This window comes from Condylura cristata, unplaced genomic scaffold (genome assembly GCF_000260355.1).
Source record: "Condylura cristata isolate star-nosed mole 26May11 unplaced genomic scaffold, ConCri1.0 scaffold00029, whole genome shotgun sequence".
Lineage (NCBI taxonomy): Eukaryota > Metazoa > Chordata > Mammalia > Eulipotyphla > Talpidae > Condylura > Condylura cristata.
The window spans coordinates 18,609,275-18,636,934 of NW_004567130.1; the positions used below are offsets into that span (position 1 = coordinate 18,609,275).

Sequence of the window (27,660 nt, forward strand, 5' to 3'; positions counted from 1 at the left end):
CTATCCAGTTGTCATGGGCCACTGTGGCCTGAGTCTGATCCCCGCCAGGGAGGGACCCACAGGGCACAGCACACCCCTCCTGTCTCGCCTGCTGCTCCCTCAGCAGTGGGTTTCAGTAGGTCCCCTGTTCTGCTCCCCATTCTGTCTCTGGTGAATCTTCTCAGCCCCCCTCTAACTCTGACCTACACCCCAGTACTTATGTGCATGAATAAATAAAAAGATTAAACAACAGAAGTAGAAGACTTAAAAAAAGAAGGAAATCAATCTAAGGTTCTCCCAATGCAATCTGTCTCTGTGATGGAGGGAAGTCAGCTTCACCTTCCTCATCTGTCAACTATGTATGGTGATATCTGCCCCATTTTTTTCTCCATTTTGTTGTGAGATTCAAATGAGAAAATGCAAAATTGCTAGGAAAGAGGCAAAATCGATAAGCAAATTAAAAGTCCTATTGCCACTGCTCTAATTAACAAGTAATGTCCTCCTAGTCTGACTGGCCTAGTTGGTGGTAAGGAGAGACTCACTAATGATAGGAAACACGCATCTATCTCAAGGTGCTTCACTTTTCCGCCAAACTTCTCTATGGAAGAAAGTATTCTTTTATTTTGCACTTTGTCAGCCTCACGCCGGATCAAACCTCAGTACAGCAGCTTGAAGCCTGCCAGGGAGCGAAGGCTGTAAGGGTCCATGCTGCTTGCCTGGCAACCTGGGGCTGCCAAGCCTGACCCCTTCTCCAGCAGCTGGGCTGCAGCTGGGCCCCAGCTTTGTCACAGCTGACTATCACCTTTGGCTGTGCAGTGCTTGTTCCCAGGGAGAGAACACAAAGAAGTCGTTTGGGAGAGGACATCTCTGGAAAACAGCACGCTAATTCACATGCAAAGTGACTTTGAGTAGCTTTTTATTCTCAAAGTGAGCAAATAATTTTTCTAATAGTGGGTTAATATGGAGTGAGTGTAACAAATGTTACAGTTAAGACAAAGATTTCCCATGACAGTGGCAGGAAGAACGTACTTACTCTTCATCAAGGCCAACAGGTCGACGAAAAAACATTTCCATGAAGCATTCTAACAATTCCTGTGTTCCTCGATGAAGATACAACTGATTGGCTAGCAAGGAAAAGCCACGATTCTTCAGAAATTTATCTTTTTGTTCCTTAGATGCTCTATTAAAATATGCATCTAGTAACTAAGGAAAAAATTAATGCAATTCAGATAATGCATTAACATTTTATGCACTATATACGAGTTATAGTGTATTACACTTGCCTGTGCAAGTTACTGTCTAGTTTCATAGGTACAGACACAAAAAGTTAAAAAGATGTCAACTCCATAGCACACAAACTCGAACTTCATCTCTGACTACAACTGAAGGCTACTAATGTCTCTACCCTGCAGGTCTGGTCGCCTGGGTGTCAGGAAATCTAGTCTTCAGAGGCACCGAGGAGCTGCGTGGTGGGACAGTGGTGACCTTACTGAACCCACAGAAAATGCCGGATCATGAAGGGAGAAATCAGTTAACAATGCACTAAGCATGCTCTGTAGTTGCTAAGAGAGCATGGTTTCTAGACATAATTTCTCCCTTCAGAGAGTTCTATTCTAGACTTCTGACAGATCATTTATCCTGAGCACAGGCCTAAATTTCTACCCTTCCCTGATATATAAATGCAATATGTAAAGCCAAATTAACTGCTTTTCTTTTTAACTCACTTCTTCCATGGTTCCAACCTTAGAGTACACTCCCTGAGACTTCAAGGCTAATGTCACTTTTGCCTTTTTCATCCTGATTCCTCCTTCATTCCAGAACTCTCCAATCGGTCTGCCTCTGACTCCTCACTCCTCCTTACAGCACAGGAGCACATCACTTCTCCTGGACCATTGTGCTAGCTGGTGAACAGTTTTCTCCCAGCAACCACCCACTCACACTGGTCATTGACTGCTCTTCCCCAAACACACGTTTACCTATGGCCCTGCTTAAGGAGCTTTCCAAGTTTACGGCGTAGTAACAAAACACCGTTTTCACGAACCCTTTGCTGACTCGTCCATTAAAGTGAACTGCTTCTCCTATGTACCAGCTCTTTCTTAGTGACACTGGCCTGAAACACTCACCATAGAATTCCTGACAGCCTTCTTAGCTGGGTGTTCCTCTCCCTGGGCTACGTTACAACATTTGGGTGCAGAGCTTACATCATCCCTCTCTGTCTCACTCAGTGGCCAGTGCAGATTTTGCACATTGGATGAAAACTCAAAGACTACGGGGTTGAACTGCAAGTAATTAATATCCGACATCAAGACTAACTGAAGAAACGAGAATCTTTAAAAGGTCCTGTTGATATCGGGTTGTTTCTTAATGGTAATCGTAGCAAACGTATCCATGCAATGATATACTTAATACCTACACTTCACCTCAGGCGCTAGTATGTCAGCGTGGGAGATTAAACAAAAGTAGAAAATAAATTTAAAAGTTGTAAGATGTCACTAGGGTGCTATGATAGAATAAATGAGAAAAAGGGTTAAAGGAACATTCTTTGGAAAGTTGCAGGGAAGGGCCTCTCTGAAAGGTGACATCTGGCTGAAATCTCACGTAACTATTAAGATTTGATACCATACTTAAAGAGACACCTCCAGGATCTATGTGTTCCTTATAATAGGCAGATGTGAAAACACTGATATGAATCAATATAGATCAGGGCTTAAAATTGGATGCTATAAAACAATCTGAGTATAAATATGATATAAAAATATGAGTAAAAGTAAATATATCAACTCATTATTACCAAGTATGAAATCATGTTTTAGGTCTATTTTAACATATCTACTTGAATTTCAAATTCCGCATACATTTTTCCAGACCTTGATAAGACATCTAGTGTCCACCTTACTTTGATGACGCCTTGCTGGACAGCCGGTGACGGGTGGTTAACCAGGACCAGAAGCGTGTCTGCCTGGATCAGCTTGTCCATCACATCCTCAAGCATGACGTCGGGCAGGATGAGAAGGGCCCCACTCAGGAGCTCATACAGCCCGCAGCATATGGGCACCAGGCAGTCCTCAGAGACCCTGGAACACAGACCCCAAGTCTCACTCACCGAGGCGAGGGCACACGAGGATGATCTCAAGAGCTGTGATGAGATGAGCTGCGACACTTTTAATGTGAAACGAAACTCTGTAAGGCCTAAAGAATGCTTCCTGATTTAAGTCTGATTAGCAAATTTGCGATCACTTTTCAATCACTGATGTTTTGGGGTGTATAGTCTACTAAACACTGTATCTAGGACACTGAATATGACGGCTGCTTGTGCCATCTGAAGTATTTACAATTAAATGAAGTTCAGCCCCCACTGCTGAGTAACACTCACAGCAGGCACAAGTGGCTGGGGGCAGAAAAGGCCTGTGTGTCGTCACAGAAAGTCTCACCGGACAGTGCTACTTGCGATGCTTTTGGAAACAACAGTCCATTTCCTAATTTCCCTAAACTAAAAAGTTTTTCTCTAACGACCTTAAGGAATTAAATAAACTGAACTTTTTTTCTTTGAGACCCATGTATGGTTGCACCACTGCAACGGTGTAATCAACACTACCGAGAGTGAGATGAGAACAGCCCTCTCAGTCCGTCGGTATCTACCATTACTGTCAGAAATCCTATAACGAGGACATTTCTAGAGGTGCGGACAGTCCCAAAGGCCAGTCTAATGGGGCGGGCAAAGCATGTAGGCACCTGAGAGCATCCTCAGTGCGGCGGCCTGGCTCATCCGTGAGAGGAGAGGTGAAGTTTCCCCAACCATCAGTGATCCTGTCAGCCAGACTGGGCCAGCGGCCAGCGGCTGCAGACCCACTCTGCGAGGGAAAAGCCAGCCCCAGGCCCGCGCCGGTGCCGCGAGCCGGCTGTAAGGAGGGCAGCCCTTTCAGGTCATCAGGCCGGCGTGGACAGGGCTCTTCCCCAGGACTGTCGCTGTCCGATCTGGGCTCTGCTCCCAACTCTGTGTGATTCGCTCTGACCTCCAGAAACCCCAGTGTTCCTTTCGCGACCCCACTGATGGGGGTTTGGGCTGAAAGGAGAGCTTCCACCTCACAGACGGTTTTGGCAGATTCACAGCTACTGATGGATGCATCCTCTCTGCCTTTTCTTAGCGTCTCAGAACTGTCCAAGAGGTTCCGTTTCTCTGACTGGGATATAGCAGCATCACCTTGCAGCTTGTCAATACTACAGCCCAAACTTCCAGTCAGTTTCTGTTGCTGTGTTAGAGGTGAAGCAGCAGGAAGTACTGGCAGGCTTCTGGACCGCTGCCTGCTGGCAGCCCCCTGCTGTGGAGCAGGCCCAGAGGCTCCGTTTCCTGGAAAGAGTGGACAGAAAAGTACTACTTAGCAGACCCCTTCTTTTCTGTACAGAAAAGAAGTTACTCCAAGGCAACAGTCTGTTTATCAAGCAATGTTAAGAACCCACTTAGCTCAGTGACTAATGTTTAAAATTCATTTTAAAACTGAGGTAAAACTGGCTTTCAGCCCTGTCCATGGTTCAGAGACAGGGTCATCCCTGAGGCGTGGGTCCCCGCACTACACCCGCCATCAGAGTTCGTAGGTTCTTCTTAAGTTCCTTAAATGTCAAAACTGTATTTCTTTTAATCATTTTTTTTTAAAAGATTTATTTATTTGTGCTTACAGAACTGGGGTATAGGCCAGAGGCTCAGGGGCAGCGAGAGGCTTCACCAGAGACAGAGTGGGGCGATCTGTCTGTTCTCAGACAGATCGACGAAGTACACTGAGGGGAGCAGCGGGCAGGTCAGGAGAGGTCTGCCATGCCATGTGGTCACCTCCAGGGCAGGCGGGAATCGAACTCATGCGGAAGTGTCTTTAGCTTCTCAGTGCAGTGCTTTAACCCGCTGCGCCACCAGGGAGGGCCTCTTTTAATCATTTTTAAATTAAATTCTAAAACTGTCTTCTGTCTTCCTAACAAAATACAATACTGACTGAGTGAGCAAGTCTGGCACTCATCACTGGAGACCTTACGTTCCTTATGGAGGCTAATCGGTAATTAGCTGAGTGTCAATTACTGAGCCACACATGCGCACCCGAGGATCTGGCCTGCATGCTGCTGTGGGGAACGAGTGAGAGCCCGTCTGCCCACCTGGCACTGTGCCTCGCACACAACAGCGTTCCTTCAGGGATTTAGCCGCGCTTGACGCCACTGTCACTGTGCTGACCACCCCTAGGTCCTGCTCTCCTCTACTTCTGCAGTCACTACTTGCTGCTGTCGGTGAGAAGCAAGTTTTCTCCTTCTTGAAACAGCCCTCAGGTGGCTGCGTGATGGGGACCCGGAGCTTGTTTTAACAAACTGTCCAGGCGAATCCTTTTGTATTCTAACATGTGGAAGCACTGATATGCAGCTAACCAGGCACTGGGTGAACTCAGGGCGCAGGCTTGTGGCAGTAAAGTAGCTCTATTAGCACAGAAGTTTTTCCCTTTGGTTGAAAGGCTGAGGAGCCAAGAGTCTTTCAAAAGACCTGGAAAAATGAGGCCATAACTATGAAAATATTTCAGAGTGATGAACAATAATTTGAAAAACAGATTTTTTTCATAAATTTTCAACGAAAGCCAATCAGAATATGACTTTAAAATAGAATAAAAGGCCACAAAATGTACCAGAGATGTACACAAGTATGGGCCTGGGCAGTTTGGTGCAGGGTGCATGGACATCTGGAGGGGCAAAAGCATCAACTTTTTAATTAAAAATCTAAGACATGAACAACTAGTAAGCTGTATTAAGCGAGACAAGATCAGGCTGGCAGTGGGCAGTGTCCAGTCGGAGGCTTTCAGCAGCCAGAAAGGGCAGCACGTGCGGCTGGGTCACAGCAGCTGCACCCACTTTCCCTGTGGACAGGGAAGACGAGAGGGCTGTTAGCAGTAGTTTAGAAGAAGAGAAAAGTAGGGTCAGCTCAGGACTGGACTAGGTTTGCTGTGGAAGTGGCAGAGGGCACCGACGTTGACCGTGTGGGAAAGCTACAGGGCGCCAAAGGCAGCTGCCGGAGACCCGAGGACAGAAGCTGGCGCTGTCTCTGCAGGTAAGAGTGGCCACGCTGAGTCAGGGCAGTTTCTTGGGTCAAGGACGCCAGTGCCAGGGCACACAGCCCCAAAGAACACCGGCCGACGGGGCCCTCGGGCAGGGTGAACATGCAGAAGGGGGGCCGGGATGTGCCGAGGAAACACAGGAGACTGGTGGGGGACAGTGTCAGGTGGGAGGGGCTTCTGGCGACAGGCACGGGGAGCACAGGTGCCCTGGATGCAGGCAGGCGAGGCTGCGTGCAAGGGGCGCACAGGCGGCACAGACAGGCGGGGAAGCTTCTTGGAGGTGTCAGCGAAGCAGTCTGGAACTTTAATGCAAGACGAGTACTCATGATGAGAGGCAGCGCAATTCCAGAGATGGTAACTTGAGCTCATGGACCCGAGTTCTCCTGAGCCTCCTGCCACGCAGAGCGTGGAGATCCTGAACACAGCCCAGTGTCTAGGTTAACCGTCCACAAAAGGGCTGCGGGCCAGGCTGCACTGTCCTGCGGGGAGGTGTCTGAGCAAGCTCCTTTATCCCGAATGAATCAGGGAGAGAGACTCCCATCACCACTATTTTTTTTACCTTCAGGCAGTGAAGCCGCGAAGCTGGATGGGCTTATCACCCTCAAGCCAGGGCTGGCGGCCGGCGGGCCCCCACTGCCAGAGCGCCTGAGGTCCACGAGCGAGTGCACTCTCTCCTGAAAGATCTCCCCATCTAGACCAAAAAACAACACGGGACATTAACAATAAAACAAAATAACTTCAAAAGCAAACCACTACCACAAGATACAAAAAGAAGTTCGGCGGGAGAACGACAGTCCGCCCGCAGGAGGCGCCCAAGCCGGAGCACCAGCCCGCCACGCACGGCCACAGGCGTCCACACTCACTGACCACATCATCTATTCACGTGAGGTCCAACTATCCTAACAGTCCCTTCCATTGTCTAACATTTAACTGTTCGCTCTTTGTTGACATGATCTCTTCAAGATTTCTCATTCTTTGAGGAAAAGACTCTTATTATTCAAAACATGGTCCTCAGTGTCCAAGCTGACTTCCAACCAGACAGTTACAACTTCGTTTTCTTTTATGAGTTTCAAACCTGTAAGTCTAACTGCTTAGCTTCTTGCCTGCACCACGAGTGTGAGAGATACAAAATGAGTTATCCTTCCCCTTCAGTCCTTCTGCGCTGTTCTCTGTTCTTGGCGAAGCGCCGTCTCCCACTCTCCCACGCAGAAGCCTGGAGCGCCCTGACACGACCCCTTCCCACGGTGCACCTGTCTCCTACACCAGTTCTGTTAGCCTTCGTTCTTGTTCTCGGCCCTAACACGTGCAGTGTGGACTCTTAAAGCTCGATGTGTCGTGTCGCGTACTGGTAAACTGTACCCAGAACGGTCACAGTCACCCTCAGGTCCGGTACCTCCCAAAGTTCTCTTGGCAAATGTGGAGCCCCACCTGGACCATTCCAGCCCTCTGCTGCGTCCTCCTCACCGTCCTCCTCACCCTGAACAAGTCTAAGCTTCTCGCCTGCAAGAGCCGACAGGCCCGTCTCGGCCTGGCACGCGCCCTTCTGCACCCCACTGCTCACAGCCTGGCCAGCTGCTCCCTCTGCTGGCAGCAGCCTCCCTCCACTGTTCAGTTCTTTATGGCTCAGAAGTAGCCACTCCTGCTCCAGGGAAGAGTCTCCTCAGGCTTTCTGCCCCTGGCAAATGCAATATTGCTTCTCTGTAAGAGCGCCTGCCGTTCAGTGTAACCACCTGCTTTGTCTCTAGGCTGCTTGGAGAGAACCTTCTGACTCACCTGCAAAACTGCCCACCCCCGGAGTCCTGACAGCACCTCATTTACTAAAGCCCTTTGTGTCGCTTCTTCCATTCCTCGCCTTGGCCTTGTCCTAGTCGTGTCCTCTCGGCTGGCCAGGCAGCTTTCTCCTGGTTACCGTCCCGCTTGCTCTTTTTTTTTTTAAGGTTTATTTATTTATGTATATAGAACTGGGGTACAGGCCAGAGGTGCAGGGGTGGTGAGAGGATTCACCAGACAGAGTGGGGAGCAGAACAGGCCACTGATGAAGTAAACTGCAAAGGGGAGCAGTGGGTGGGTCAGGAGAGGTCTGCTGCGCCATGTGGATCACCTCCCTGGCAAGCTGGGATCAAACTCATGTTGAAGTGGCTTAAGCTTCTCAGTGCTGTGCTTTAACCTGCTGCACCACCAGGGAGGGCCCTCCGCTTGCTCTCTTACCACACGTTTGCCGAGTTCTTTTCAAACTCCAATCATCCCACCGCAGACTGACTTCCTCTTTTTCACCTCGCCCCAGCAGCAGCAGTGCTGGTGGCTCCAACCCCACCCCCGGCCTCCTGTTCTCTCTGGCTTCTCCTCACTGGCCTCCTCTACTCAAGCTCCAGCTCACCTCCAGGCTCTCTTCCCTGAGCTCTGCTGCAGCAACCTGGCTGCATCACGCCCCCTGCTCAGAACAGTCACAGTAACAACCAGACCCCTCTAAGGGCCTGTGCCTAGAAGCCAAGTTCACGTTTTCTGGCTTCACAGTAGTCAAGACCCACTTATACGACCCTAGGGGTGCTGCCTGAACTCTGGGATGGTCCAAAACCAAGCTGGAGTTGCTACTTCTCGCCCTTCCTCACAGATTCTCCATACTCACATAGAAGTCATTATTCTTCTCTGTCTTCCCTGTAAATCACTACCCTCACCTGGAATGCGAATTCTCCAATTCTACCTAAAATTTTCAAAATCCATGTCAGATACCAAAATCCATGTCAGATACCTAAATCTTCTCTCTCCAGAAGCCTGATGAAACCTCACTTTTCTGAAATTGAATTAGCTCACCTTTTATCTGTTAGGTACTTAGCAACTGCTGTTTTTACTAAAAGCTCGTTAAGTGTTCTCCTGCTTCCTCCTGGCATCTAAGCTCCCTGAAGGCAGAGACCATGGCTGGTCTATATAGCTTTCTGCCTCGTCCCTTCCTGGTCCGTCCTTAGGGCAGTTTCTAGCACACAGAGGCCATTCAGGGAATGGCAAACACATGTGCGTCAAGCAGGAAGAAAAAATGAAACGGAAACAGTCATGATCTCACAAAATGATTATACCTACCTGTGTGCAAAGAAAAGTAGAAGTTTGTAGGGTTGTGGCAAACGTAAGTATTAGTGGGAGGGTGAACTGCTAAAAGGAAATTGAAGACCACTGTCAGTAGTTCCAAGTCTGGAGGAGATCCAAGGACTTCTGCTATGATTTTCACAAATGACTGACAAACCCCGCGGGGCATGGAGGTAAGCTGCCCTTCTCTGTGTTCCTGAAAAAATAAAAATCAAACCATCTTCAGATTTAAAGAGAACTGTCAGCCTACACATTTCACTTCAGCAAGATACTTTTTAGGGTAACACTGAATACTGTAGTCTGACCGTGCTTGACCAGGTGAGTTACTATTTCTTCTCTTCAGCAATCTTGCTTTAAAGAGTTCGTCAGAACCAGTGAAAATCTGATTTTAGCCCACTGATCTTAACTGAGGCAAGTTCTGTTGTACAACCAGGAATGGCCGTGGAAGCCAAGTGCCCGTTCGCTCTCCGGCTTCTCCCGTCACCAGCTGGCTGCCGTCTCCACGCATGGGGTAGGATGCTGCTAGTGTTAGGTTACGGAGCTGTTATGAGGAGGAAATGACAGCTCTCGACGAGAGCCTCACGTCCAGGGAGCCCCAGGAGCTGCTGGCTGCTCCTGGGGCTGCTACACTACTACCCCGGCTGCAGCTCTGCCTCCGCTGCCGCTACCCTGCGACTGCGGACCGGCAGGGCACATTCTGATAACTGAGACTCACTGATGACACACTGCGCCCCCGATGAGCGGCTTTCTTCCCCACAATAGCGCTAGGAGGTTTGCGTCATCTCTCATTTTCTAGCATCTGGGGTCTCAAGTGGTTACACAAGTAACAGACCACAAAGAAAACACACAAGCCATGGACCTGTAACTCCAGCTTCCAGCTCTGCGCTCTCCTTCCTGCATCCCCACTGAGACCCGGTGACAGGGCAAGGAACCCCGCCAAGGAAGATGCACGCAAACGGCCACACAAAGCGCTGCCCACTCAGCTCCGCAACAGACGGCCACTGCCCGGGCCAAGGCTAGGCGGCGCGCCGCCTCCTGCCCACCGGCGTCTGGACGGTGACTCAGTGCCCTGCCCTCCTCACGTAGGCCTGATGCTGCTGCCAGAAACTCGACATCTAGATGCTAACTTTGGAAGAGCCGAGTCCGACAGCCTTAGAGTTAGGAAGACAACACTCAGCTTCTAGAAGAAGGCAAAAAGCCCCTTGGCCAGGTCTCCTCACTGCCAGGTGGCCATGGGAATGCACAGACTACTGAGCGCGAAGCAGCACTACTTTGGACAGAGCCAGCTGCCTTTCTAGCGTCACCCCTGGTATTTCGCCCATGTCCCAGCTGCAAGCCAGAGATTCACCCCCCGAGGGCAGCCAGCACTGCTTTGGTCATGCCCCAGGCCCCTCACAAGCCACTGATATTTCAGTTTTAAAAACCCCTTAACCTGGCCTACTGGGAACAGTCCATTGACATTCTGATTCTCCTTTTTCTAGCTGCTGGATTTTTTGTTTATCATTTGTTCTCACTGGCTCCGACTTCCACCACACATGCTCCGTGAACTCCAGTTCTTGACTCCCTCACTCACTGACGTTTTTCAAGATGTGAAGAATGTCTACATCAATGTTCCTTTACCTGGCACTTTTTTTTTTTTTTGGAACAGTTTGTTATTTGGCTCTAAAGGTCACCCCTTTCTGGTCAGATTCTTTCCCTGCTTCCCACTTCATGTTACTGAGTTTCCTGGTTCTTCTCTTCTGTGACTATCTGATTACACTTTCTTTCTTTCTTTCTTTTTTTAAAGATTTATTTGTACAGAACTGGGGTACAGATCAGAGATGCAGAGGGTGAGAGGATTCACCAGAGACAGAGTGGGGTACAGAACAGGCAGATTGATGAAGTACACTGCTGAGCGGAGCAGCGGGCGGGTCAGGAGGGGTCTGCCACGCCATGTGGATCTCCTCCGGGGCAGGCGGGAATCGAACTCATGAGGAAGTGGTTTAAGCTTCTTTTGTGCTTTAACCTGCTGCGCCACCAGGGAGGGCCCTGATTACACTTTCTACACCTTTGTCGATGCTCCTTCTGCCCGTTTCACACCTTACAGTGGATATTTCCTGAGGCATAAGCCTGAGCCCTGTAAGGCCCTTTTATGAGTTCATTTTGTAGTGTTGATCTGTCCCCGTGACTTCTCTACATGATCACAGCAGACAATCCTCAAGTTCTTTGCTCCCTTTCTAGTCTCAGATTTCCAGGTCTGTGTCTGAAGGGCGCCGCCACGGACTCGCAGGGCCACAGAGTGACGCGTCTGCTGCAAGGTGACTGTTTGTCTTCCCCTCTGAGGCTGCTGCTAGTATTTCCTAGTCTCACACTTTGAGACTGTACCCTGCCGAGCTCACAGACTTGAGTGAGTAAGCAGAGATCTCTGTGAAGTGAAGTGACAGGAAAAATACCTGCAAGACCTGGCAAGTCAGCAGGAAGTGGTGGACCACGCGGGCTCTCGCCAGCTGCTTCACGTTAAACGTCTGGTGTTGGTGGCCCGCTCTGATGAGGACCTCCAGTGCTGTCAGCAGAGTTTCCCAAACACCTTGCTGGGAGAGAAAGCAAAAACAGGGGCCAATTAGCAGTTACTGGAAAACATGCTACATGCTTTTCAGAAAATATGCAGTGTGTCCATTTAGCTTGGTGGCATTCTCCAGGCCCAAGGTCAACATTCAAAGGAAAGCGACTTTTCAAACGTATTCCCAGCCCTTTCGTTTTGTTGGTGACAGCTTATTTCTATGCATTTATGCTAAATGCAACACTGCACCCAGTGTTCCTTTAGAGTATTAATATCTTTTATGACAAAAGATTTAATAAATTACACTAAATAAATAGCATTAAATTGAAAAGTCACTGATAATGTGAAAATTCTGCACTTTTGGATTAATTTACTTTCAAGTTCAAGTAACAGAATTTTCTACACAATTACTACCAGTGCATCTTCAGACAGTACTTAAAGCATGCTCTTAAGGTACCTTAAGATGCTTCTCTCATACTGAGTCAATCTTAAGTTATCCACAAAAATAGGCAGCAGGTTATCTTACATAGAGAACGTATTGAAGGGCATCTGCACCCCGTTTTACCACCCAATGGCCTTTCAGCAGAGCTGCCTCGGAGTGAAATGCGCTGTTTGTGGAGCAGGTCTTGACACCTGCCATTCTCCAAGGGTCACGAGCAATGAAAAACAGGCTGACAACTTCCGGGTCACTGTTGCCCGGACCAGATACCACGCTGGGGGGGCGGTGGCTGAGGCGCTTGGGGGCCTGCCATGTGAGGCCCAGGCGGTGATGCAGCCAAGAATGAAAACTCGGTTCATGTATGGAGAATACCCGAGAGAAAAGTGAAGAATGACCAACAACAAAGTCAAACTCAGTTGAAAAACAGTCAGTGAGGAAAGGAAAAACATTCAAATTCACAGGAGTATTTGTGTGTCTCACTTCTGAATTACAAAAAGACCCGACTTCTAATCAGAGGGCCCCAAATTAGCATTCTCTTCTGGAACACTAGCTACCCCAACATCCACCAAGCTAGCTGGCTCCAGTCTCTGGCCCTCAGCCTCCAGCCAGGCTGCAGCCTCCGACCAGAGTGTTCACACCTGCTATGCCAAGGGCATTTCTCTTCCTGCACATTGCATATACAGCAAAATTCATTATTTTCACTTTGAAAACACTGAAAGTAAAAAGGAAATTCAAAGTCTTAAAAGTTGACAAATACCACAAAATCTGGGAAAAAACAGTTCAGTCAGTTTTTGCACAACCTTCGACAATTCCCTCTGTGCTTTGTGGTTGCGTAACCCTGGTCGCCTCTCATTACAACATTATGTAATTTGTGTATATATAATATTTGATTCTGGACCCTGAAAATGCACACAGTGTTAAATGAAACACACGCAGAGAAGAACCGACTGGCGAGGCTGCAGAAACGGGAGCCCTTTACATCATCAGGAGGGCTGCAAAGAGGCCTAGCAGCCTGCTGGAAGGAACACGGGGCCTGCTGAGGAAACTAAAAGTAGACCCAGCATGACTCAACAGCACCACATCTGGGTCTACACCCAAAAGAATGAAAGAGGATCTGGAAGAGAAACTGCAGCATCCTTTACAACAGCCACGCTGTGGAGCCGTGTCAAAGTCCCCCGAGAGGGAGGGTAAAGGAAGGCCGGGCTATGCCTACAAGGGCTGTCACTCAGTCTTGACAAGAAAGAAATCCTGCCTCATGCCACGTGCCACAGCAACAATGACCCTGTGCCACAATGCTCAGTAAAGCCAATCACCAAAGAAAGACAGTGACACACACACGAAACAGCTCAAGTGGTCAAGACGCAGAAGCGGAAGGTAGAACTAGTCCGGGGCTGGGAGGCAGTGAGGAGCCACTGCTCCACGGTCAGATGGTCAAGCAAGCCACAGAGCCGCTGCGCAGTGCCTGGGCACAGTGAGCGCTGCTGGGCCCTGAACACGGCTGAGAGAGACATGGCCGACGCTATGTCTCCTGTCACATAAGGTACATGCCTCTGCTTTACTCCAGATCTTCCAGTCAAGCAGTATCTCCTCCAGCAGCTTGACATCGTGGATTATAGCATTAGACTCAACATCCAGTTTCAAGTCTCCATTCTCATGAATGTGAATAATGTCTTCACCACAGCAACCTTCAAGAAGAGTCTATGGAAAATTAACATTAATACAAAGTGTATTAGTGATGAATAAAGTCAGCAGGAACATTACAGTTTCAATGTTAGCAGTTAAAACGTAAAACTCATAGGAAAGCGAGAGAGGAATTCAACATTTCACAAAATATCTTTGCTTTGCAAAGCAATTCTAATAATTAGAAAAATGCAAACGTTTCGACATGTACAAAGGTTAAAGTTCCAACACGGGTAACACAGACCGTGGTTTATCTTGGGCATGGTGAGCTGGAGCCGCCGTACCCCCTGGAAACAGAGCACCGCTTGACTCCTCCCAGGAAGCAGTGAAAGCGCCCACCACTAACACGCGGGTCTTGGTCAGCGAGCGCTGGGCCTGGGGTACCGAGAAAGGCCCGTCCTGGCCTCAGGCCAGTGCTCCTGCGGAACACGCTGTCTCGCGCTGCAGACACGTTAGCCAGGACGCACTTAGACACGCAGGAGGCCAGGTCGAGCGACGCCAGCAGGGCCCTAAAGGTGGCCTGCAGTGGCACCCTGCGCACTGACGCACTGCTAGGTGTCCGGGCCGCCCGCTGCCCCTCTGCCACCGGGCGAGCAAGCAGCAGCGCGCCCTCCTGCCGCACTCATCCAGCGGCAGCGGCGCACCCATCCGCCGGTGCGGCCCGGTGTCACGGTCTGCACGCGCATTTGCTCCTCTGACTTTTTGACTGGTTTGGCTTTCAAACAGAAAGCAGTGTGACTGATGAGGGACTACCGAGGGCCCCTCACTCTCTCAGAACACCTGAAATACAAAGTTCTGTCTCGGAGACAGCCACGAAGAGAGCACAGCTTATGAAGACAAACCTTTAGGATGTGAAAGCCGACAATGCATTTTGGTTTGGTCAACACCTGATGGATCATGGAGAGTCCATTGCAATTTTCTAACTCGTGTATTCGCTGCTGGTTATATTTAACCAATGACAGTATAACTCTCAGCGACAGTGCTTGAATTTCTTCACAGTTACTGAGTTCCACAACCTAAAAAAGGAGATAGGTTTTTTCCGAGTTTGTTGACAGCGAACATGTAGTGTGCGCTTGTTTAACATTACGCACTACGAATCCAGCAACTGCGTGTGAGAGCGTGTTTTTATCTCACACTTTGTGATCACTTAGGAGAGTTAATAAAATGGAAAGACAAATACACGCTCACTCGTCTCAAGCGGACTCTACATGAACTGGAAAAACATCGACAATCTTGGGAGCGAGGAGCACTCTCATGGGAAATCTGAAAGGCCAGGAAAAGGACTCCAATTTTTAATGAGTGGTCAACTACCAAGGAACCTTTGCTACCTTTCCGCACTACGGGAGGCGCAAAGAAATGAAAGGCCTGGCCCTTGCCACCAGGCTACCGTCTCTCAGAAGAGAAGGCACAAAGACCAGGCCTGTGCCCTGGTGGCACGCCCAGCGCTGCTTTCTGATTCCTACTACGCAGGCTCACGCCTTCTCCCTGGCAGAAGCCAAGGCCCAGGCTGCTGAGTCTGCCATGGGAGGGGCATGCACACGCCTGGCACGAGCAAGCCTGGAGTGGGCAGGCAGGGCAGGGTGGGGTGGGCTGCATGGGAGTTGGAGGGTGTCTGGAGATTCAAAATGTAAGCTGTGCAGGTAGGATTTTTAGGAAGAATGGATTTTATTATTTAGGAGAAAGGGTAGTAACATAGCTTTTAAATTTTAAGACTTTAAAAGTCTTATTGGCAAGATCTTAAATATATGCAAGGTAAAAATATAGCCACTTTCACGCAGCCCTGATGTTAACCTAGTAATGCATATATAGTAACAGAACAGGAGTCATAACAAATTATGATTTAATAAATAGGTGGAAGAGAAAAAATCAAGGACATGTATTTTGAAGCTATAAAAAATCATAGAAGTAGATCACAAAACATTGACAAGGACTGAAAGAGCTTTTAGTTTAGCACTGCTCTAATTTAAAAAAAATAGATTTATTTATTTATGCATACACAGCTGGGGTACAGGCTGTAGGTGCAGGAGTGGTGAGAGGATTCCCCAGAGACAGAGCGGGGAGCAGAACAGGCTGACTGACGAAGTCCACTGCTGAGGGGAGCAGCGGGTGGGTCAGGAGAGGTCTGCCGCACCCTCTGGGTCTGCTGCACCCAGGGCAAGGATTGAATTCATGCTGAAGTGGCTCCAGCCTCTTTGTGCTGTGCTTTACCCACTGTGCCACCAAGAAGGGCCCAGCATGCTCTAATTTTAATTTTGAATAATAAAAAATTTCTAAAATATCCATATGTTAAAAGACATTTTAACACTGTGTGGAATGATACCAGTTGGGAGCAGGGCGAGTTCTAATGCCACTTCAATTAAAATGAGGAAATAAATTGATTTTTTAAAAAAGCAAGATAAAAACATGAAAGAAGAAATTAAGGCTCCACTTCATTTAGAAACTAGTATTGTGATTTTGTTACTCTTGATAGTATGTTACAAAATGTTAGGAAGTAAAATGCACTATGCTTGTAAAAAATTCCATGTGACAGAAAGTTTGATGACACCTTAATGTTTTTTATCTTAGAAATTGAATGCAGTTGATGTACTGCATTGTTTTAATCATAAAGAAACCCTCGAATTTCTCCATAATAAAAAGCAGTTTCTCTCTAGAGAAGACTGGATCAGTAATTCTTACCCTAGCAAAGAGAAAAACAAATATACCAGTTCCACCAATCTCATGCAGAATGCCTTGAACAGTTTTGCACTCAGTTGGCTGGAGATCCTTCAGGTGCTGGGCTTCCAGTGAGATGCTCTGGATGTCTTTTGAGCTGAAGGGTCTCTGAGAGAGGTGGGTTTTCGTTTGGCTCTTAAGTCTAATAACAGGTTCATAGATAGTGTACTGAGCCGGGCAGTAAGTTGTATACACAACAGAAAGACTTTCCTGAAATACAAATATTTTCCTTCAGTAACCAAATAAACTTAGAAGTAATATAACTTAGCAAGCTGAAAATGAAAATTTCAAAGTGAAAAGACACAAACCTTTGTTTTAAAACAGACAGATATGATACTAAGCGGTCAGCAGCAGGATGAACTGCAGCAAGACAGAGAAAAACTCTGGCCTGGTCGCTGTGGAGCAGTGGTGAGGCCGCACTCCCATGGCTGCTAGCAGCACCTAGCTCCTACACACTCATTCCGTAACAGGCACGGCTCTGCGCACTTTTTTTTTTCAGAAGGTTTTTAAATTTTTTTATGCACACAGAACTAGGGTACAGGCCAGAGGTGCTGCGGGGTAGGGGTCGGACTCCGCAGAGACAGGCGGGGAGCAGAGCAGGCCGATGGGTGAAGTCCACTGCTGAGGGGAGCAGCGGGGAAGCAGGAGAGGTCTGCCGCACCCTGGGCGTCACCTCGGGGCGGGGCTCAAACTCTTGCTGCAGTGGCAGCCAGGTTCACAGCGCTGCGCTCCAACCTGCTGGCACCAGGGAGGGCCCTGCTTTTTTTGTAAATACTTTTAAGTATTTACCTATCTTTACGAAACGATGACGGAGGTCTCAGTAGATTCAAAATTTTTGCTTTGAATTTGCTCACAGGCTGACCACACATTTAAAAGTGACTGTAAACCAAACTTTCAATATTTCTTCCCTGCACGGGACAGCTGCAGAGACTCTGATCATTTTCAACCCATGATGATTTAAGTAGTTTTCTCAGGCACTACCCAGAATATAAAACTGGCCATACAATCTACATGGAATTGCTGGGGAAAACAAACTTTCAGCTTGCTATAGTTTTTATAAGAAAATAAAAAAGAGAAACTTTAGAAATCAAACCCATGGTTAATAATACAGCCAGTCAATGACTATACTAGGTACAGATACTATAAAGTTAAAACAGAACGAGCACTTACAATTAGAAGACCAATGTCCGCCTCTTTCTTGGTCATAAACAGTTCTCTGATTTGCTCACACTGCAGAATATCTTTATCAATGTATTTGGAGTAGTCAATCACTGGTGTGCCATATTTGCACGGCATCAGAGAAGCATGGTTGGGCCCACCAGCGTAAAGGTGAAAGGCCTCTTGCGGGCCGATCTTAGCTCCTAAACAGCCAAACAAGAGTTGCATGGTTAGAACACACCCATGAGGATGTTTTCATATGAAACAGGAAACCAAGGATGATTTTCTGCCATATGCTTCTAGTTGGTCACCATATTTTATGAAATTGATAAAGCCCTAAATTTCCGAACTGGTGTAATATAATTATGAACTGTAATCATGAATTACAGTTCATGACTTTAATTATGAAGCTCTTGATAATATCACGAAATTTTCACTTGCTCCTTAAGCTGGCAAATAGCTAGCTTTTTTGATTTGTTCTGTTTCTTCTTCTTTTTTAAAATAAATGGAAACCACAGCTCAGCAAATTCTATTTTAAAATGACACAGGAATTAACGTGTTTAAACTTTTCATCCACTCATCTGTCTACTCAATAACACTGAATGACAAGACAAGCCAAGGCTTTTTAAAGACTTGTGATAACATTTTTAAAAACCACATATTTCTTTTCCCCTAAAATTTCATGTTTTTATAGAATATACTGAAACTATAAGAGACAATTATTCTATGTTTACCTGCTGTAAAACAGGATTATAATGTTGATTTAAGATAAGTTTCTTGTTCAGAGAGTAACAGGTGTAGGATACTCATCTCTAACCTACGTACATATGTCAATTTTAAGAAACATCTTGATAATAAAAATGTTTAAAAGTGTATTTTTGTAATCTAGGAATTACAGGACTTATGCACAATTAGGAAGGAGTTATTTTATCCAGGATAATTTACGCAGTCGAGTACTTGTTAAATGAGGAGAATCTGGAAATGTCTGAAGGAGAAAAGTATCTACCACTGAAGAGGAGCAAACTTCCCAGGTCCCACTTCCCCGACAGCGGCAGAAAGCATCTTGGGGACGGTAAACAATGGCCGATCATACAAAACGTTTTATTGTGGTCAGGTGACGAACTTGTTTTTCTTGGAAGCATAAAATCCAAAATGACATCAGGTTTCCTGTGATTGAATAAAAGGTTAAATCAATTCCTTCAGTTACTATTGACAGCTCAGTATTTCCAAAGTGACTGCTTGGTAGTGGGAAATCCTCAAATTCTTGAGCCTGCAATTTTCTCGGTTTGGCACCGAACATCTGGTGGTGGGGGGAGAGGGGACCTATTCTGCTGTCTCTTGGTTCACGCCCCACAGAGAGGTGCAGAGCAAGATGCCTGACGGTGCCAGGCCGGCGACAGGAAGTGTGAGCAGACGTTTGCTGCCAGCTGCGCCTGCCAGCTGATGCTGCTTGACTTGTCCCATCACAGATACAGACCAGTCATGTTCCCTAGTCCTGCCAAGATGCCTCCCAGCTTGTAAATGACTTCTAAAACTGGATGTCCTCTCGGAGGCCTCAGAGAGCAATCAGAATCAGCAGACAGAGAATCCCTGCTCCAGGTTTGCTCTGACTAGCCACGGGCTGCCAATGCATTTTGTACCTTCTTTGTTTTCAATACCAAGTCATTACAAAGTTTTGATTACTCCCTTGCTTTTCTCCACGGGTGACAGCTATAGGAATCCTTATAAAAGACAAAGTAGAAGAAGAAGAAAGTGAGGCTTTCTCACAAAGAAGCACACAAAGGCCAGGAGGCCTTCACAGCCTACTTAGAGTACAGTGTGCTAGCCTCTACTTCAGCGGGGCTTTACGCTCCACGCTAAGGTAACGGTAACGATAAAGGCAAGGCAGTAGCAGAGGCAAAAAGGCCAAAGAAAGCTTATGAATGAGACAACAGGCTTAGCTTTTGATGAAAAAGCCTACAGATTTATTTTAACATTTTCCCTAAGGCTAGGTTAGGTTTTACCTAACTATTTTAATAGGAGTATTTAAAATAAAATATGAGAGATAATTCTACAATATGCATCTCCTTGGACCAAATAAATGGTTTAACTGAAACACTACAGCCCCCTCGTGGCAGTATGGCATAACGCAGTTTGTAGTAGAAACCGACTACAAGCAAGATTAATGCAAGATAAATTCAACAAACATTAAGTAACTGCTCCATACCATACATCCCTACCAGTTTTGTAGCCTGTTACTGAATAACAATTAACGTAAAATGTTAATAATTTTTTCTTATCTTTGTGTATCACTAAAAAATGGTCTCGGGGGAGTTCCTTCACTCCACCCTGGACCCCAGTACCACAAATGAAAAGTGGAGATAATAACAGACTCCTTCACAATGCTGTTGGGAGGATAAATGAGATAGCCAGTATCAAGAGCTTAGGCTCAATGAAGGAGCACAGAATCTAGAAGGAAAAGGGGGTCTCTACTCAGAGTCGGACTGTAACAAGATTCTGGAAACAAAGTTACTTATTTACCAGAACTGCGCCCCAGCTTAGGCAGCGGAGACAGCTGGGAAGGCTCCTCCTCCCTCCTGTCAGAGGCGAGCTCCATCTCTTCCTTCACATCTCAGCTTAAGTATCTGTTCTGGTGTACCTTCCTGGAGCAGCACACCTGGTATTTTCCATCTTGGGACCTACCTGTTACCTTTACAATCTTCGTAATTCTACTGCATTTGCTTATCATCTGCTCCTCCTGGATTGTGAGCTCCCAGAAGGCAAGAGGCGCGCCTCCCTAGGTTACCACTGCCCTAGCTGCTAGGGACATAATGCCAGACCGAGATGAGTGGTAAAAACGGGTTAATTTGTGCTAGGAGTATGGATGCTTCTGGGGTCTAATCCACTTTGAAGGATTTCTGAGAGAACTGGGAGGTAATATAAAGCAACTAGCAAAAACTCTGCAACACGAGGATGCAGTCTTTCATGGTCCACATGATGACATCTCGACTTCCCACTATGAAGACCAAAGAGCTTCCCCACGTCCGTCCACTGCTCTTCCTCAGGACTCAGCTTACACCCTGCTTGTCAGCGCTAGTTCGGCACCCTCGGCCGGTCATTTTCACCTGGCGCCTCCCCTGCTGCCTCATCAAAAAAGCTCTTACAAATTGTGCCTGACAGCTCTCCCAAGACTGAGTTTCACATCAGGATATTCTTACTAGCAAAATGTTTCTTACTGACCTGATGATTTGAAGTCTTATAAGAAAAGGATACTACCCATACTCTTTGGGCTGCACAAATCACATCCTGAGCGTGTACCTGAGTCTGCCATGTGGTGTGTTTCTAGGGTGCTGTGTAGTAAGATCAGCTTCTATTTTTCTCTAGTCATCCTGATTTCACTTAAAACTCTGACTTGAGCTGGGTATTAGCCACTTAATTTAAATAATTCTTATGGATTCACTTTGCATGTGGGTTTAAAGGGCCAAATTACAGTAGTGTTCCATGACACAGAAGTCCAGTTGTTCGGATTCCTGCAGTTTTCCTACACACAGATGCTCATTTTCAATAAAATGACTTTTGTGTAAAAGTAATTTATAATAAGGAGAAAATATGCAGCTCTGACAGATTATGACATTAACAAATCACATCTATAGTTTTCTGTTTCAGGAGCGCTAACAGACTAATAAAATTGAAAGCTGTAAGTGAGGTTAATAATCATTACCCAAATGCTGCATACCTATGCCCAGAGACCCACATGGAGACTTTCCCACGGATACTCTTCTTCCCTTGGGGCTGCTGGAAGTAGGTGAGCACCAAATGCTGCCATTTGCTTGGGAGGAAGGTATTCTCCTGAGACTCAACCTGTGCTAGTAAAATAGCTTTTGTGTCATCGTTTGCATCCATGCACACGCTACACAGAAAGAGAAAAGGCACAGGCTGAAAACATGACATTTTGATCTCAGTATGTAACACAGGTGCAACAACCATAATTGTAAATATTTAACAAGGTTAAAAATCAATGCTATTTTTAGACTAACTGGAAACATGAACAGGTCTTTCTTTTATATCTCATTATATTATTGGTTCAATTAATGAAATAAAATTTGCTGACATTAATAGTTTAGGCATCAATTTTCAGATTTCAACTTGCAAAAAATGTCACTGCCCTTTTAAATAAAAATTACAGTGTAAAAATCTGACTCATACAAAATTCATATATCACATAAACGTCTTGACTGTCAAATGAACAGGAGTTCTAACTCACTCGGAGAGGTTACTGAGCATTGGAATATAATATATATAAAGTATCTAGCAGCCTTTAAGGTTTATCAAGTATCTATCCCTAAGTAACCTAATGTTTGTTTAGCTTTAATTCTTCTAAAAGGGTATCATATTATTAATAATCACTAAGTAAAAAAAAGCCTTGTATTTGTGTTAGCTAATAAAGGAGAGAAAAAGACAAGACAGTGAGGGGGCCTGAGCTTATCTGCACGGAAAATAGCTTCTGGTAATAACATCTCAAGATCCCAGCAATTACTTCCACAAATAAAACCTCAGTATTTGTTCTACATCTAGTTGGGAAATAACAATCTTCTTTAGAGTTTATTCTAGATTTTCAGAATGACATACTGATTAGCTATGAGAATGCTGCCTTCTTTCCAAATGATATTTTTCTGTCTCATAATGATCCTTAGTAGGAAACTTCGCATTAGTGACTCTTACATAAATCATTCAAATACACAGTCTACTTAGGAGGAGGAGGATTTGGGAATAATCAATACCGAAAGATGAAAGTGGCACTATGGGGGTCAGTCCACACTTGGATCATCAGTGCTCTGGATCCCAGTGAAACCATATGAATACAGCCTCCTTCGATGAGTCTATCATCAGGGTTTACATGCTCTGCACCTTCTGATGTGTTGTTCTCTGTGATAAAAAGATATCGGAAAAATCAGTAAAGCAGTTGATGAAAATTGAATGGAAAAATTAATTTTAAAAATCTAAAACATGGTTGTTCACTTGCAGTAAATTATTATTTACCCAGTGTTCTAAGCAACAGTATTTCCAAAGTTTAGATGTTAACTCCCAATAATCAAGAGTCAAGCAGTAATTGAATGCTTCCAAGGTTATTAAACATTTAAGCATTTGGTGACTGGGGCTGGTCACAGGCACGCGCAAATCACAGGCATCATGGCAGCGCCCTGTCAGAACCTGAGCCGAGGGCACATGGCTGCTACCAGCCTGCACGGTTGCTCTGTCGGTTGTGGTCTGAGTCCCGGGACAACGTGCCATCATCGCTGGCCTTGACAGACAAAACCACCTCGTAACTATTATGATGGCATGATTTAAAAACAAAACTGATGACATTAAAATTCCTTTTGAGAAACGTCATGCTCCCTGGTATGTGGTCACTGAACATGACGTTAAGTGATTCTGAAAATCTAAAATATTTCTTTAAGGCAAATCATCAAGGTAACTGCCACATGTTGTGGCATGTAGTGATCCATGCTTCTCCTTCCCAGCACTTAAAACGCAGCACGACCCGAGCATTTATAGAGCCCTCGCTCGTCAAACCATCTATGCCACCTTTTACATAATGCTGTTCGCGTCAAAACACAAGATGCATGTGTAAGGTCAGGCTTTTAGAGCACACAACGAGTTACTGGACTGCATATATTTATATTAATTGCCATTTTCAACAGTTATTTGAATGAATACAATTTTTAAGAATACTCCCCTGTAGCAGTGTTAAAGTTTTAAAAATTAGAATTAAAGCTACTGATTAACTTAAGGATTGTTGCCCCGTAGGTAAGATCTGTAAAGAACTCATATCTGATATGATATTAAAAAGTTTTCAATTAAATCTGAACTTGTAGAATTAAAAGAACAAAAATGTACGTAGGAACTATAGAGCAGGAATATTACAAATTTTTTTCATTGAATGCACACAACAATCTTAGGAGGTAAATATTTCACCATGGGGTGACAGGACTGAGATATCAAGAGGTCAATAGCCTGTTTAACGGTGCACACAGGTTTAGTGGCAAAGGGTATGCCAGCACGTGCAATGTCTTCTCATCTGTCAGACCTTCCACTATTTTAAAGGTTCTTCTAAAATGTTAATACAAAATCCTCCTTCTAAAATGTTGATCAATACATCTTCACAAAAAGTATTTTAAAAATTTTGTAATACTTTTCTCAAGTCATTGTGTATATTTTCATTGCTATCAGACTATTTGCACTGGGACTACCCCACTCAAAACATGGGAACATAATCTGCGCAGGTCAGAGTGTAGCCTGCTCTGAAGGTAAATGCAGGTGGTGAAAGGCCCATTTTTATCACTTATCAGCTACAAGAATGGGATACACTGCTGTACCTTGTCTGTAGACACGGTAAAGTGGACACTTAACTGAATTTTTGTGAAGACTGAACACACACGTAGGAAGAGATGACCAGAGGGCACACACAGAAAGCTCTCACTGCGCATGAGCTATCTAGCGCCGCGCCGCCACCACAGGTCTGTCCTGAGCTACCAGCGTCTCGGTAACAAAATCCGACTCACAAAGAAAATGCTTCAGCGGCCCAAGGCAAACACACTCTCTGCCACGACACCGAGGGCTCCGGCCTTCTAGGCTGGCCCCCAGAGGTGCGCAAGCGTGCTGTGCTCCTCCCACATGTGTCTCAGGGGGCGGTTTCAGAGTTCGCACTGTGGCTGTGGTGACATTCCCACCCTGCAATCTGACCGCTCCTCTCAAGACTTCCCCTCCAGCTTAGGTGGGCAAGAGAAGGCCTCTCCCGGGGACCAGACACGAGTGAAGGCCTGTGCCCTGAAGCAGAGGCCCCACCAGGCCGGGTGAGCTTCCCCTGAGGAAGTTTCAGGGGCAGCAGCCCCGTAAGCACAGCCCCCACACATGGCTCCTCTGATTCCTCCATCCCACGTGGGCCCTGAGAAAGCACCAGCATGCTTTCTGCCCCACAGCCATAGCTATCCCATGCTCCTTGTCAAACATGCTCCCTCTGGCCCGGGTATACAAGGAACAGATGCGGGTAGTCTTTAGCTATAGAAAGGGCTGGAACGAAATGTATTCTAACCCTGGAGAACACCTGATGCATTTAAACGTTCTGTAACAGGAACCAGGAGAGGGGCCCCAGGTGAGGTGCAGAAGAGGACAGCTTGAAATAAAGGAGAAAAAGGAGGTAGAAGAGGGCTGAGTGACAGGGCCGGCCAACGGGGAGCAGCAGCAGGAAGGGGCCCGAGGTCTCCATCCTTGGGCCGCTTCAGGAGTCCCCCCATTGGAGGGCGGGGGTGAGTGGACCCCCCAGCGCAGGTGCGTGCGCGGTGACCTCCCGGTGGCCATTGCGCGATCCCGCACACGTGAAGCTGAGCACAGAGAAAGCGGGGTCGCCACGGCCACCCGACAGTGCCGGTTTCCCGAGTGAGCTGTCACCGCCAGGGAGGCTGTGCAACTACCCAGAGCAAGTCGGGGCACCGCTCTATCCTCACTGGCCGGCGGAACGGGCTTTCGGAGGGCGCTGCGCCGTACCTGTGCCGTCGGAGCTGCTGCCGCGTGAGAGCCGGCCGCCGCTCCTCTTCGCCTGGCTGCCTCTCTCCGTGCCCCTTGCGGCCCCGGGGGGGCGTGCAACGTTAAACCACAGCGACACGCTGAAGCCTTCTGACAGGTGTGGCCAGCAGCTCTGGCCCAGCAGCGGCAGGTGGACGGGGGCCACGAGCCAGGAGGAGAGAGGCCGCTGGGGCGGGCTGTCCCCGCCTGCCCCCTTCGGGCCCTGGGAAGCGCGTGCTCTTCCTAGAAGCTCCCTGGCCTCACCGCTCGCGGCCCCGGGGCTCCTCGCCAGGGCAGCCCCAGTGGCGCTGGGGACTTGCGGCAAGGGGAAGGTCAGGCATTGGGCCGGGCCCGCAGTGGGGTCACTCTCAATGATTCTCAGGAGACCCAGAAGAAGAGTTTCCTAGGGAAAAGTCACAGTTTCACAGTGTTACAAGGCGCATGATTATCTTGAAATTCGGTGCATAAATGAAAATACAAATATACAAGCATTCCTATTTAAATATTTCCAAGCTAACATATCACCGAAGTTGTCCTTTCTGTGCAGGAAAGATGCATAGCGAATACAGATTTCCACTTTTTAATGTGTAATCTCCTGTGGTTAATTTGTTGGAGACTCAGATGCTCTTATGGTTGAAACCTAAAATTAAATACCACATCAGGAATCATTTATACTGAAGAAAGATGTTTCTTCCCAAGTAAATTATAGTTTCATCTATTGCTAGTTTCGGAATGATGGACAGAACCAGAGACCTCACAAGGTCTCCAGATCTGTGCACCTAGCAGGGCTGATAACCAAACTCAGGGGTCCATCACTTTCCAACCTATTTTACGTGCTTTTTCTCTAGTCAAAATATTTTCTTTCACTTGTTTACAATCGAATAAAATAACATTTTGGGGTTTTATTTATAAGTTTTTGGTTAAACTAAACTATAGATAGCATAGGAAAGAGAGGAAATGTGTATCTAATTGAACGGAAGAGCAATGATTAAGAAGTCAGGTGAAAAGTAAGAAAGATCAGCCTAGTACAGTGCCCTGCTCACGCACAAAACAATACCTAGTGAGTTTGATGAGGAATGCACTAGAAAGAGCAACAGAAACATCCCGGAAACACATGTTCAGCTCTCCAGACACTAGTGTTCTGGCCCTCACGTTCTACAGGCCCCTCCAGGCTGCAGGGCTGGGAGGGAAGAAAGTGTCGGAGCTCAGGGGCTCCCAGTCTTGCTTCAAAGACTGCGCCAAGGTATCCAGTCACTTATGCTTCTGTCAAAGATTTCATTACAAAAACGGGTTTCTTAGCAAAGAACACTAAATCACACTGGACAAAAACAATGATAGACTATACCTAAGAGCAGGGAATAATTTTCTAAAAAGGTATAATCCTCAACATGGCCATCATTACTCATAATTAAGTTCTCTTCAGTAACTAAAGTTATTTACCATTTCTTAAGCACAAAAACTGGAGGTGGAAACAGTGATATATCTGGTTAGCAAAACAGAAATGCAGTTGATTAAGAAATGTGCAAACAGTAAATAATTGAGAGCCTCACACATAGCAAAGAATTGATGGTACAACAATTACCACATCAAAAGTGAAAGTTTGGTGATTTTCAAACAGTTTTTAAAATATTCTATTAGTATCACTGGAAAATAAATTATAGCATATTTACTATACACGGAGATTTCTCCAGAAATATTCTCAGAAGAAGGGCTAGCTCTTCTGAACATGTTCTTGTACTCATCAAAGATACCAGCAGGTCGACCAATACTCTCTGGCACTCTAAAGAGAGAGGGGAAAAGTTAAAGTCAACCTACAATTAATTAAAGGAACTTAACAAGCAATTTCCCTGGAAGAGATGTCAGACACTACTGTCGTATCTTAAATGCATTGTACAGAGTCGAGTAATCCGCAGCTCTGCAGAGGAAACAGCAATGCATTTTGATAGAGTGGGCGCACACAGTGACCTGGCTGCGGGGAGGCTGGCTGTAAAGCACAGTAGTCGGCTAGAGATGTCATGAGCCTTAGAAAAGATGCACCTCTCTCCTGAGGTATGGCTGCCAAAAACATGCAAACTTGAATTAAACCACAAGGAAACATGTGACTAGCCCAAATTAAAATTTTGTGTATATTAGCCTTCATTATCCAAGTAAAATTAGGTTATCTCCAACTAGATGTAAGGTTCCACACAGTTCACGGCATGCTAATATTCATCATGAGTGTCCAGCCCTATGAAAGCACTCGCGGAAGCAGGTCCTCAACCCGTGTCCCACACAGTGGCGACACGCAAGCCGACTGGCTGTGGTGCTCGGCGGCTCCGGACCGGACACTGAACACCCACTCAGTCCACTGAAATCTACATTTCCCTTCTAGAGGCCTACTGTACTGGATATTTCTGAGGAACAGAGAAACGGAGCACATAAAGCTCTTTCCTAAATATACAACACTACGCCAG

General features: G+C 46.5%; 1 protein-coding gene across 1 annotated transcript in view; it reads right to left on the reverse strand.

The window, feature by feature from the left end:
* Positions 1–27,660, reverse strand: part of LYST (lysosomal trafficking regulator) — a 94,982-nt gene that overhangs the window by 45,313 nt on the left and 22,009 nt on the right. The window contains exons 10-24 of the mRNA XM_004691026.2: positions 26,878–26,987; positions 25,190–25,610; positions 22,426–22,570; positions 21,381–21,554; positions 18,672–18,832; positions 17,678–17,868; positions 16,472–16,717; positions 14,638–14,811; positions 13,664–13,813; positions 11,570–11,707; positions 9,135–9,333; positions 6,619–6,750; positions 3,712–4,327; positions 2,876–3,053; positions 1,013–1,182 (exon numbers count right to left, since the gene is read on the reverse strand). Coding sequence (XP_004691083.1) covers positions 1,013–1,182; positions 2,876–3,053; positions 3,712–4,327; positions 6,619–6,750; positions 9,135–9,333; positions 11,570–11,707; positions 13,664–13,813; positions 14,638–14,811; positions 16,472–16,717; positions 17,678–17,868; positions 18,672–18,832; positions 21,381–21,554; positions 22,426–22,570; positions 25,190–25,610; positions 26,878–26,987 — 3,205 coding nt within the window. The remainder of the gene's footprint in view (positions 1–1,012; positions 1,183–2,875; positions 3,054–3,711; positions 4,328–6,618; positions 6,751–9,134; positions 9,334–11,569; positions 11,708–13,663; positions 13,814–14,637; positions 14,812–16,471; positions 16,718–17,677; positions 17,869–18,671; positions 18,833–21,380; positions 21,555–22,425; positions 22,571–25,189; positions 25,611–26,877; positions 26,988–27,660) is intronic.